Below are 13,185 nucleotides of genomic sequence, written 5' to 3'. Positions count from 1 at the left end.
ATTTAATTTAAAAAGCGTTTTGCTCCGATGCTACTTTTGTAGTCCGGTGGCGTAATGATGATTTATAACGAGGGTAACTACAAAAAATGTCCTTTTTCCAAATAAAATATCCCAGTCGTTTATTATTACTCCGTACAAATGTACGGGAAAGAATACAAAAATATCCATTGTTAAACTGTAGTTTGAGAAATGTATAATGAATTTGAAAAATTTGTTCAAATAAACGTTTGAAATATACGTTAACCGATATTAAAACGTAATAGCGTGGGAAAAGACTAATGGGCGCATTGCGCTATCGCGTCATTTCTCTCATAATCCACATTACTTACAATTTATAAAGCTCCCCCAATCCCCATCGCGGCGTCGTCGCAGCTCTTAATGATGTGCGATTTCGAATCTGATAATCCTTTGTTTTACTACGGTTAAGTTAATAAAAGTAATCTCGTGTCAGTTTTGTTATTAACCGAACCGTTTGTGCGTGTTCAAACAAATCGGATTTAATATCGGTCCGCTTTTTCGTTATTTACACGGCTGTGCTACGAGATTTAAAATTGTTATCGCTTTCATTACGGTTACGCAAGGTAAATTGGCTAAAATTCAACATCTGAAAGGTTGTTTGTGACATTAACGTCGGGTAACTGTAAAGGTCAATGCTCATAAGATAAGAAATATGAGGATAGTATTATTTGTCTTTATTTTTGGTATGTGTAACGAGAATGTTATATAAAATGCATTAGTGCTTACTTATACGTATTATTAGTAAGACTTTCACTTTACGATTTCCTGTAATAATAATTAAAATTATTATTTATATCTCCAAATCCACTCACCAATAAAAAACCAAACGTAAGATTTGCCATAGAGCTTGTGTTTGTAAACTTCGCAGAGCACCCGCCTCGCCGCGACCACGTAGAACAGGCCCACGATGACCCGGGCGTCCTGCCGGCGAAGGTTGCGCACCGCGTCGCTCGGGTCCGATAAAAAGGACTGTCGTGTTACTATTTCTATGCCAGTTTTCTTGCAATGCGCTTCTAGGTCTTCTACAGTCTAAAAAAAATAAAATTATAATGTAATTAGGTATGTTTTATTGTCTTTGGGAATTCATAACTAATTTACCTTCGAAAGTTATAAAAATATTAGGCCATTACACTTTACAACTGTAAGCAAACTTTTAACGTGTACATAAACCAAGCTAAAGGTCAGGCCTAAATAGATGTTGACACTTTAAACAGCTTTTTTCGGTTACCGTGTAAACAAAGCGAGTGTGCAAAAACGCTCCAAAACCACTTATGGAGAAAAAACGGGAGGCGCTCTAATTACATTGAAGCCCGCGTGAAAGCCTTGAGCGCATTCATTGCGGGTAAGTATACTGTATACCCAGCACTCGTTAACCTTATAAAAAGTTTCTGTGCATCCACCGGCAAATAGATTTTCACCCACGTCAGCTTGGAAAATTGAAGTCTGAAGCACATAAAGCCGACGGCTAGTTGCATTCGCGAGTACACAAGGATGTATTCGCCCATTCATCGCTTGCGGTTCTGGATTCAATTACATATGTAAATAAATTTATGTTCAGCATATTCAGTGTCAATGAAAATGCTGTATTAAGTACTTGTGTATTGTTAATTGGAAGATATTCATATTTTTAGCCATTAACCATAAATTTATCGATTATATGAATAAAAGAGCACCAACAGAAGGAAATATTTACATAACTTTTCATATAATATGTTTACGTAAGCGTAACAAAATCTGAAAGTAGCGACTCAATGTGTACATGTCAGGTAAAATATTTTTGTTATTAAATAAATTCTCACTGGGTGTTCCATTATTCATTGAATTCTGAATAAACGTAAATCAAAATGAAAATAAATAAAACATCCAAATATTGACTTAATCATTTGAAAACGGATGGTTTGTCAACCAAGGAAATAAATAACAATGAAAGTATTTTAGTTATTTAAAATGTATTATTTACATTTATTACTTTTGAAAAATTAACTTACGTCAGTAGTTCAGTACATATTAAGTTTGTAAACACGTTGGTTAACTCACAACGGCTTTTTTGTAATACTCGTCTATAATTGGACATTAAATTTTTTAAATAATTTCTCACTAGTAGCATGGCTAGTAGTAATATAATAAAGCTCATGTTTCACTTAATGTACCGATTTCACGATATTTAAATAAATATTGAATTTCCGTGGAATCAGTTTGACCCGACCTGAGAAAATTGGATTCAGAAAGTGCTACTAAATTTTTACCCTTTGCATTTTATTGTAAGGATTACCTAAATCAGGGCCACCACAATTCCTCCGATGCGATTTACGAATACGACCTTTCATGTTAAAAATAACGTTTCCTAAAGGGTGCTGCTATGTGGTAAAGGAATGGTTTTATGTTTGATATTTAAATATAGATATTCCAAGTTGAATCAACCCAAATAGAATTATTTACAACCTGACTTGGCAAAGCGATCTTAACTGTAAGACTTCAGTATTCTAATCGTCGATATCTACGATTTATGCTTCAAAGACACGACGCCTATAAACCAAAAATAACTTTATGGAGTCGACTCGACTGAAACGAATATGGTTGAAATGTTGAAGGACATTTAAAAATATTGTTTGTCGATTGCTAGTCAGAGTATTAGCGTGTCAGGCCCACTCGATGTTGAAATATCAAAGCTCCGATCGAAACGTACGCGTCACGCACACCACCCACATTGTCATTCACCAATATAATCACCTGGTTATCATTATCGTGCAATCTACAGGTTGGGTGTTCGGAAACTATGGGAATGTTAAGATAAGACGAGGGAAGACGCGATGTTTCTCACACGCGGATATAAGTTTATCTTTATTGAGGACGTACTATTTCTCCTGTGTATGATATTGTATTTTACTGTCAACGGTGAAATGGAGTGGAACAAATTATGTAACAATAGAAATGAAAAATAAGATAGAAGATAGATACGAGTGTATGGAAGTATGACGTAATTTAGTTCTGTTTACTGTTTCTGTATTCGGAGATACGTTTACGTTAGCAATTGTATAAATTAAATTGGAATATAAAGTATGTGCGATGCGATGGTAGTTGCGAAGAAGTAAGAAGTAGGTACTATCTCTAAATCTAAAGCTTTTACGTTTGCCAGAATAGTAAATTATTATAGAAATTGGGGTTGATATTTTAAAATAAACGACTTTTAAAATATACTCACTGATATAAATACTTCCTCGGCCTGTTGTAAAATAGCAATGCGCGACCATCCAAACTTCTGCATTAGTTTGATTCTCGTTGGATTGTGTACCGTAGCGGATGGATGAGTCCGGAACAGCGTCGGAAATCGCGCCCGATCCGATAGCGCCGGCGATGACGCCCCGTAACATAACTATGGCACAATCGTGATAAATTAACTTTGATAATCCATGAATATGTTTAAATACAGTCAATAATAATAATTGAAAATACGTCAGAACACTTAACTAAACCCTAAAGCTAGTTATTAATAATGAAAATGAATGTATTTGACGACCTCGAAAATAATTACGCGTTTGACAAACAACATTATAATTATTCATAATTTACTATACTAACATTCATATTAGATTTTGATTGGAATAGTTAGTAGTTTTAGTTATTCACAAATTAGTCGCGTGTGTAGCTCGTTTGTTAAATAATATAAGACAAATGGCTATGTGTATTAGTAAAAATAAGCTCTAAATGGATATATGAATCCACAGAGGTCGTAAACAAGAGTATAGAGCCTGGTATCCTTTTGGAGTATGATATACGAAATTAAATCGTTTTATTAAATATGTAAATAACGCAGATACGTAGATGTAATATGAATTAATTAAGCTAAGAACAACTACAAATGTATATTTATTCGCGTGTAATAAATATAATCTTAGTTGTAAACATGGCTAAATTTAATCTAAATTTTCTATTCATAATGTATAAATTTAATTTTAGAAAATTACCCAAATTTATTAAAAGCTTGCATCTAGACATTTTTACAACCATAATCACAGTAATGATTCAAATTCAAAATCAAATAAAGCTTATCAATCTTATAGAAATCGAATAAATGATATAGACTTACAGCGTCAAGTAAAATTGTGGTACGAAGAATTAATTGTTATTCAAACAACGTATCCAACTAAAATTCGGCTCTGAGCTTCTGTTTGAGTTTAATATTCGGGAAACGTATTTCCTTTACAATAACAACGTGTTATTATATAAAGTGGGCACTTCTAGCATCGACAATTAATTAAATTTGTTGGTTTGCTAAAATCGATTGAAGTTAAATACGAAATATGGGTAAAATTTATCTAAAGTCTACACCCCTTGTAAACACGAATATTCAATAATTAATCGTATTTAAAGTTTGATGATGATATTATATTGAATTATACACGATGCCATTTTATTGTCATTTAAATCACGAGAAGATTATCAACAAAACTTTACAAACAAGACTAATAGTTTGAATACCCACCACCATAAGGTTCCACATCTTAGCAGCTTCGGCTACAGTCGTGCACACAGTAGAACAGCCGGCCAGCAGCAAAAGCTTTTGTGGTGGGTTGTACAGCAAATTGTACATCACACTTGCTCCGAGACCCGGCTCACACTGTGGGAAAGATTACATATTTTATATCTACAATTATCTGAAATAAGTAGGATTATAAACACAGAAAAACCTACTGGTCAGCATCTATAATCTATATCTTACAATGAAATAAGTGGCATCTTAATAACTGAGTTTGATTTAATTATTATGGTTATCAAAGCCGAAAAAGCTTCCACCCTATTTCATAGAATGAAAGAAAAGACATCTTAATTACCAAGTTTAATTGTTAGTTCGTGAAAGTTGAAATCAATTCAGATCAATAGAAAGTTTCCAAAGAATCGATGGCAAACGTAACCCGGGATGCAGAATGCAAATATCGTTTTACTCTTGAACTGATATCAACGGAAATCATTTTTAGTCGATTTGGAAATTCTATCCAATAAAATTTCTTTCGTGAGCCGATCATAAATTTTCAATAATTGAATCGAACGTCAGGTTCAGTCGTACTTTAATGTCGTAAAGCTGCGAATGTAGATTTTTTATAGATGGCCTGAATGCTCAAATTTCCAACCTTTTTAGTAATTACCGGGATTTCAACTGCGAGGTACGGTCGGATTATCAAACCTAATGGATCAGGTTTAGCACTCGAGTGAAGCGACAAGGTGATGAGCATTTCGTTGATTGAAAGTGTAATTGGGATTTGGGCCGCGAGGCCAGCTTTTAGTATTAGCCGTAACGTACTTTTAAATAAGAAAAAAATCTGTGTTTTATCTTTGGTTTTTAATTTACGCTGGGGCTGGTTACAAACCTCGGATTTATGTTCTGCGGCGGGATTATCAAACGAAATTTTCATGTGTAGAGCCGCTTAAATATGTATGTAATCATATGTGTTTAATTATATTTTTATATAATTAAAATTAAATATTAAGTTGACTCACCTTACTATCATTGCTGTGTAGAAGCAGTTTGAATCCAGATAATAAATCAGATCTCGCGTTGACATCTGCCAACGCTAATTCTGCTGCCGGTTTGCAGGCTTGTCCGCCTTGCCAGCCCCCTTCCCCTTCCATAGGAAAGATTCCACCTATGTGTAGGTCATCGTCTCGCTTTCCTTCCGAAAACGAGCAGTATTGCAATAAAAGTACCAGTACGACCCACCCACGGGCCCTACGACGTGCCACGCACACAACACACTTGGCAACAACGAATAATTGCTCTAACGCTTTCACTAACCATCTAAAATCGGAATATAACATACTAGTTCGTAATTTAACATTCACAGCCGCTTTTAACTTAACTAGCGGACGCTTTGGAAAATTAAAGTTCACGCGTATCCGCGGTAGAGAGACGTTTCGTAAATATGATATTGCACATAGTGAATATAGGTATAGCCTAATAAGCGTGGATTTTTTTATGAAATATAGTGTCGAGGGCGGGTTTAGAGGCGCGTGGTGCCGCATGGGCCCCGCCGGCGGCTCGCGACCCCCGGCGGCCGGGGTCATCGCTCGCGGCGGGGACATGCTGTCATTGTTCGCCTTTCTCATTTTCCATCCTCTGTCCTGTAACAAAAGAAGCTCCTGTTAACATATTATACTGACCTTGTAACAAAAACTTGGGCTCAATTCTGAATCGCTGACTGACGAAATTTTGTTTAGGTCATATCAAAATATGTACCTATATTAGCAACACGAATTTTCGTTACGGTCGAACTAAGCATTTTCTGAGAACCTTACTCGTATTTCTAGTTAGTTTCAGTATGAATATTTTATTTTATATTGGGAATATTTCTGAAAGTTAAATTACCTGCTATAATCGAAGTTCAAGTGTGTTCAATATATCGAAACTATTAACTCAATAGGACATAAAAGTGCCTTCAAAATAAATATAATTTTATTTAAAAAGCAAACCGTGAAAAAAATGCTCTCTTGATCTACATTTATCTTTTAAAAAATGTGAGCAGTCATCGGACGTCTGGCAGGTGGGAACATACACAGTATACAGGGTGTAATCGTTAAGTGTGCACAGGCGATTATTCCGTAACTATTACAGATATCAAAAAACTTTAAACTGATGTCGAAAGTACTTAACCTAATGAGTAAAATGGCCATAATAAATTTTTAAAAATAATACGAGAAATATCTAAAAAATTAACTTTAAACCCTCCCATACATTTAGTATGAGATATGAATATCCCATGTACATGGGTTGATCCAAAAGTAATGATAATCAATATTAAACAAGGTCATTACAGTTAAAATAATTATGTATTTCTCTAGATAGTCTTCTAACTAGATAATATACTTCGATATTTTTTTTCCTTAACTTAGAAAAAAAAAACTTTGACTTCATCTACAAAAACCCCTCAAAATCGGCCATCACTTCGCTGTCGTCTTAAAATTTCTTGTATCGACGGTGTTTCTTGTGCCGAGGTAAGAGATAGAATTAACTAGGAGCTAGATCTTACAAACAGGGTGGGTGTTCAAGCATTTTCAATGCCGATTTTTGATTGGCAGCCATCGCAACTGACGCTTTGTGATCTGGTGCGTTGTCTTGGTGAACCAACATTCAAGACCGAAGTTTGCCATGTCTCTTTTTCTTACTAACCTACCCGCAATCTTTTAATTTGGTCTGTGTAGTAAGAGCCCTGTGTAGTAGTGGCTACCTTCTTAAAATATTCCACATTTCTTCAGCGTCCCAAAAAACTACGGCATTAATCTATCCCACTAATTTTCACTTTGAAAATCTTCACCGTCACTTTGGAAGCTCGCATCCAGGCCATTGATTGTTTCTTGGTTTCAGCATAAACATGGTGAACCCAGGTAACGCCCATGGTCACAAATCGTGACAAAAAATTATCCTGATCTCATTAAAAATTTAGAAATTCACCCTCTAAATGTCGAATCGTTGTTTCTTCTTTTCGTCGGGAAACATTCTGGCTCGCACTGTTCACATTAAAATTAATGTTAATACTTGGAAACGTGGCCTGTAGATATAATTTTTTTGTGATAACTTAGTGATTACATGAGCAAGCATAAAACATTTATTTTATATTTTTATGTGCACAGGAAATACCCAATTATCATTACTTTTGGATCAACCTATACATTTAATATGAAAGATTTTAGCTTTTTTTTGTTTTTTTGGTTTTCTGCTTTAATTACTTCGCAAATTTGGAGGGAAGTTCATTTAGAAACTGTAAATAGACCTCGTCATTGTATTGCACAATAAGGACGTCACTTCGAAAATCTACTATGAATACAAAATGTATGGGAAATAAATTGTATGGGAGCGTTTAATGTAACATTTTTGGTTATTTCTCGTTTTATTTTTAAAAATTTATTATGGCCATTTTACTCATTAGGTTAAGTACTTTCGATATCAGTTTAAAGTTTTTTGATATCTGCAATAGTTACGGAATAATCGCTTGTGCACATTTAACGATTACACCCTGTATACTACTGTATATAGATTATGCATGTACCTTCTATCATCATCCATCATATGTATATATGCCATCAATTAAGAAACTTCAAAATAACTTAAATTTATCAGCTCACTACATATTTAGCGGAACGGTTTAATGCAGATGCCTTTAAATATCTTGCTATTTTGGTTACCTTTAATAACTAGATCAGACGTCATATGTTTTAAAATAGAGAAGCGACGATGAAAATACTTTTCCAATATAGAAAGTATTAGGATTTATATTGAAGCTGCACTTTAGAATAGCAAGCTAAGCTGAACATTTAAGCCGTATGCTTAAGTCCGTCTATTGTTTGAGTGAACAATCATTAGCATTCATCGATAAAATCTATCGTCACCAAGTTTCAGTTCCATTTTAGCTTTCAATTCAAAATTATTGTGTAACTTTAGCAATATTCCTTGTTATCTTCAGTTAAAATTATTTTTGAAGAGCCTTATCTATGTAATACCCATTCAATTAAAAGTCTTTTAACATATTTGTGGAAGTTTGATATCTTTGGTCACAACGACGGTGCTACATTTTGATAAAATTTGGTATGCAAATAGCTGGGTTCGGCATTCAGAATAAATTTTAAAGCGTTCGGAACGGTGTGACATAGATGTTTGTCGTAAACGTGTGTTACGTTAGTGACTTGGGGCGTGGGGCAGAGCCCAGGAGATTAGGATTCCCGGCCTCGTGACATGCCGGAAAATATTCGTGCTGCTGATGATAATTCAACCTACTTTGCACCTACTTCACAAAGCAGGCTATTTCAATAAAATATCATGAGATGTATCTCTCGATAAAAGTTTAAAACAAAGTAAATGTCTACTACTAACATATCATCAATTCTGTTAAATATTGCTAAAATTAGATTTAGAATACGTATTGAATTTATTAAAGAATAATTCTTAAAATGAAGGCTACTTTACTCGTTTGATTTTATTTCACTTCGGTAATAGATAAAAAATTGTTTCCATTAGATGATTTTCACGCTTCAATGAAGAGGTATTATCTCAAAAGAAAGATGTTGATTTATGTAAATGAGATTTTTTTAATTTTGCATTATAACGAGGCCGTAGCTTGCAATCGAGGGTCTGTGTTCTTAATAAAGTTATCAATCAATATGGAGGGTTTAATCGTGCGATGTGTCATTTTATATTAGTTACTCAACCGTTTCGTTTAAGTTCATCCCCAGCCATTTTGATTTATGACTTCCTTTCTAAGGAAGTTGTAGACCGCGTCATTGCCGCGAAAGGGATGAAATAATGTGCCATTAAGAAGTTTTCGCGAGTGTTCTCGTAATTTCCACTTACATTAACTCAATTTTAGCTCCAGCAAACTTTTAATTGCCAAGTTATATGTGTATTAAATTAAGCTACAATGTTAATTATATCATTAGGTTATTTTAGATTAAATATTGTTTCCCCACTTGAAATAAAAAAGGTAACATATTGTAGGATATTTTTTTTATTCTTGCTATATACATTCTGTTCACAGACGGTACGGTATCACCTATCTACGGATAAACTTGTAGCTTATCAACAAGTCTACGCCGTAGAGGATCCCGTAGCAACTACTAACTAGGAATTGTGCTAAACGCGATGTAGGGCGGGTAGGGATTTCAGTCAGGTTAAGCAGCTCCTTCGATAATTATTTGGATAAGAGTTTGTGATCTACTTGTTGATTTCATATAACTTAGTAGGGGATTCCATTTATATTCCGAGTAACTTTAGTGTAGAGCTTTGATTTTAATTAAACGTCGACAGTTTACAAAACAAGGTATTGAGCTCGTTTATTCCAATAAATCCTAATACAACTTACTTATTGTATCTTAGTTCATTATTATTATTGATCTCATTAATCTTTTTCTAATTTCACACAACCTTGTTATTTCTTCCAATATTTCAGATCGTCGTTAGATAGCAATTTTCTGTGATAAAATATAAGGTACTTAGTGATAAATAGTGATCGTTAGGCGATCTTCCCGTCTCTTCATTATTGCTATTGCTTTTTCTACATCAATCTTCTAAAAATAGAAAATAAAGTAATGAGTATCATCAGTCTAAGTGACAGTTCACTTTTATACAATGGAGACGTCGGATATCCTGCTAATATAATAAAACGTCAGGCTTTTATAATGTATCCATATGAGAAAAGTTTTTTGTTATAAATAAACAATTAACAAGTTTATTTATACAATTTATTGTAATGTATATAAATTCATATTTGTCATTGCGTGAATTTATGCTCAAAATTTCACCTGAATAACTGTAGTCCGACATATTAATTCAATAGAAACACAGATTTATGCACAAATACTAAGTATATTGAATAGGAAAAACAAATTGTATTTGCATATTCATTCGCTATTTGCAATTAATAATCACAACGTAAATACCAATTATGTGTCAGAATCAAAGGCATCGTTACTATAACAGTAAATCGTTCCGTGTCAATACGTCTATTAAAGAGACGCATTCACCCGATAAATCTATTAAATGAGTTGGCAAAAAGTATATTATACTAATACAGAGCTATTCAAAGTTCCTTCGAGACTCGATGCTAATGCAATCAGGCTGACTATTAGGGCAATTTTCAAGGAAATCACATAAAAGACCCACTTTTCTTCGCGCCTTTATCCACGTCACGTTTCGTATAATTGTTTTTATTGTATCTTCAGTTAAGTGCTTTCATTTCAATACAAAATTTTATCGATATTATAGTGGTCATGTGGCTTGTGATTATTAAGCGTTACCTATATTACATTTCTATATTTTTTTCAGATATTCATCGTCGATTCTAATGTTCTTTCGTATTAGATTTATCTTATTTATAAAATATAGTTATATCGGCTAATTAGATATTTGATAAATTTTCACGATTAATTAATTATATAAATAATAAATGGGCTAATTTTAAATTTACAATGATTTGTAATGAAATCGTTATAACATATACAGCAACATATTTCTATGTTAATCTTAACATATCTTGTTTAAAATTACTTCCTACCTAATATAAGTCTTCTGAAATCCAGTATTATCATTAAAAATGCAGTAAGCTAAATTACCTTAGCAATGAAGTTAATCCAAACTCCTCTGGGTTAAAATCTAACCGCGGATCACACTTCCAACCAAAGTGTGTTGCGGTTACCGACTCGGATACCTCGAGTTAATACACATACTTGCTACGATTTGTTAATAATATATTGCTAAGCTACCCAAATAGTGACCTCGAATATCACTCCAAATATTAAATCTGCATTTATTTAAGTGAAACGGCGTTAGGCGCGTTGAGAGTAAAATTTTAAGGTCTCGTCATGGCAATACCGTCACGTCATCCATGACATGACGGTATTTACAGTATTGCCTTACTCCAGTAAGGCGACGATATTGGTACCTATCTTTGAATCTTGCGAAACAAGTTCTGAAACGTGTGCTCGGCACACGCGCTCTTTTATTATTGATTTTAATTCTACTGAAATAAGATAATAAAAAAGTCATCATTGTATTTTACTAAGAAATTATACTATATCTAGGTAAAGGTCGCATTATTGGTTGCAAAGTTAAAGCTCACTCTTTACTTTGTCTTAGCATAAAATCGCTGAGATAGAATTTTCTTCAAGAGTATCGAGATCAATTCTGCGGAATATAATAGCTGTGTTTTACCTGAAAATAAAACACATATTAAATACTTACCTATATTTGAAGCTTACTTCATTGAGAAGGTACCTAGCTTTTTCCGCCTATTTTGCCCTCTCTTTCCGTTGTATATATGCTATCTCTCTCGCACACCTCTCCACCAGGTGGCGGGGCGCACGATAATGTGCGGGCGCTGGATGTTTTTTTTCATTGAGTCGAAATCCACAACAGGTGGACGTTAAGTGTAAGCTTCAAATATAGGTAAGTATTTAATATGTGTTTTATTTTCAGGTAAAACACAGCTATTAAACACTTGACCGTAATTTGAAGCTTACTTCATTGAGACCTGTTTGTTACCCACCTGGTGTACAATGTGACGCCAATGTGAATTTGAATACATAAGTAATTACTTATTTCTTTATTTGAAAGAGTAAGGTGTGCAGATAGTATACCTACTAATAAATCACACAAATTTTTATTTTATATAATATATTAACAATCCCAGATGAAAAGTTAATCAAATAAGAACCAAAAAGTTAATCATAATGATTAAAAGTATTAGAACTTATGAGATTGGTTCAAGCGTACCTTAGTTAACCTTTTTGAAAAGTTAAAGTTACTACAATTTCCACTATCTTTAGCGTAAATCTGCGAAAGCGCCAGTAACGACTTTCAATTACGCATTTAGATGTTACTTACAAAATGAAGCAACAGCTGATCCCGACGAGGCAAAAATACCTCAAACTCAAACCTTTATTTATTCAATTAGAACTCTGCAGAAGCATCATTGAATCATCTTAACATAGAATTACCAAATGTCTCAACTCACACAGTTTTAACCCAACCTGCTACAAGCGGACAAGAAGAGACCTTGGTCCTTACTTTTGGGGTCAGAAGTAAATTTAAAAGGTCACCCCTTGAATAAGGCATTAAAATAACAAAACAGGTAAATGGTTTAAATTATAAAACAGATTTTTAACATCCAACTAAACCGTGCGGTATCTTTTAATGTTTAGAGCCAACGTCGCAATCATAATCTAAACATGGCTGGTACTTTCAGTACAATGCATGAATTATTTATTTAAAACTGATAGGTCATAAACTCTGTACTGGAAACAAATATACTGAACCCAAGAGACTAAAATGATAAAGAGCTTATCTGTGTCCCAAAACTGCAATTACTACAGCTAAGTACGTTACTTTTAATCAATTCAATTTTAAGATATAATTATGATTTACATCAGAACTTATATACCGAAAGTCTCGGGACTACATAACGTGACTTATTTATAATAGTGTTTGTGCATAACACTAGGCAGTCAACAGCTATATGAACGTCAGATAGGAAAAGAGCCAAATTTATCCAGTCAGTAATAAAGGATTTTAACTATACTTATTATAATTCAACCAACTACTACTAGCTACTCCGTACGTCTTTTGGGTAGACGGAGGCAAATAGGATTTTTATTCCAACTATATCATTTGATATTTTGAAAATGTAC

At 33.8% G+C, this 13,185-nt stretch overlaps 1 protein-coding gene across 2 annotated transcripts in view; it reads right to left on the bottom strand.

Annotated features, from left to right (window-relative positions):
* Positions 1-13,185, bottom strand: part of GABA-B-R1 (gamma-aminobutyric acid type B receptor subunit 1) — a 97,955-nt gene that overhangs the window by 32,852 nt on the left and 51,918 nt on the right. Inside the window, exons 2-5 of one of the 2 annotated variants that reach the window (XM_089714311.1) lie at positions 5,515-6,135; positions 4,502-4,636; positions 3,221-3,391; positions 831-1,047 (exon numbers count right to left, since the gene is read on the bottom strand). In XM_089714311.1, the coding sequence (XP_089570437.1) occupies positions 831-1,047; positions 3,221-3,391; positions 4,502-4,636; positions 5,515-6,120 (1,129 nt within the window). In that variant the 5' untranslated portion in view covers positions 6,121-6,135. Of the gene's footprint in view, positions 1-830; positions 1,048-3,220; positions 3,392-4,501; positions 4,637-5,514; positions 6,214-13,185 lie in introns of those variants that run through there. The other variant, XM_089714310.1, reaches the window with a different exon arrangement.

Source organism: Colias philodice, chromosome 3 (assembly GCF_061535455.1).
Source record: "Colias philodice isolate Cphi_HAF_F1 chromosome 3, ilColPhil1 Martin Lab GWU primary, whole genome shotgun sequence".
Classification (NCBI taxonomy): domain Eukaryota; kingdom Metazoa; phylum Arthropoda; class Insecta; order Lepidoptera; family Pieridae; genus Colias; species Colias philodice.
Note: the sequence above shows the minus strand (reverse complement) of the source record. Positions and strands in the feature narration are given on the sequence as shown.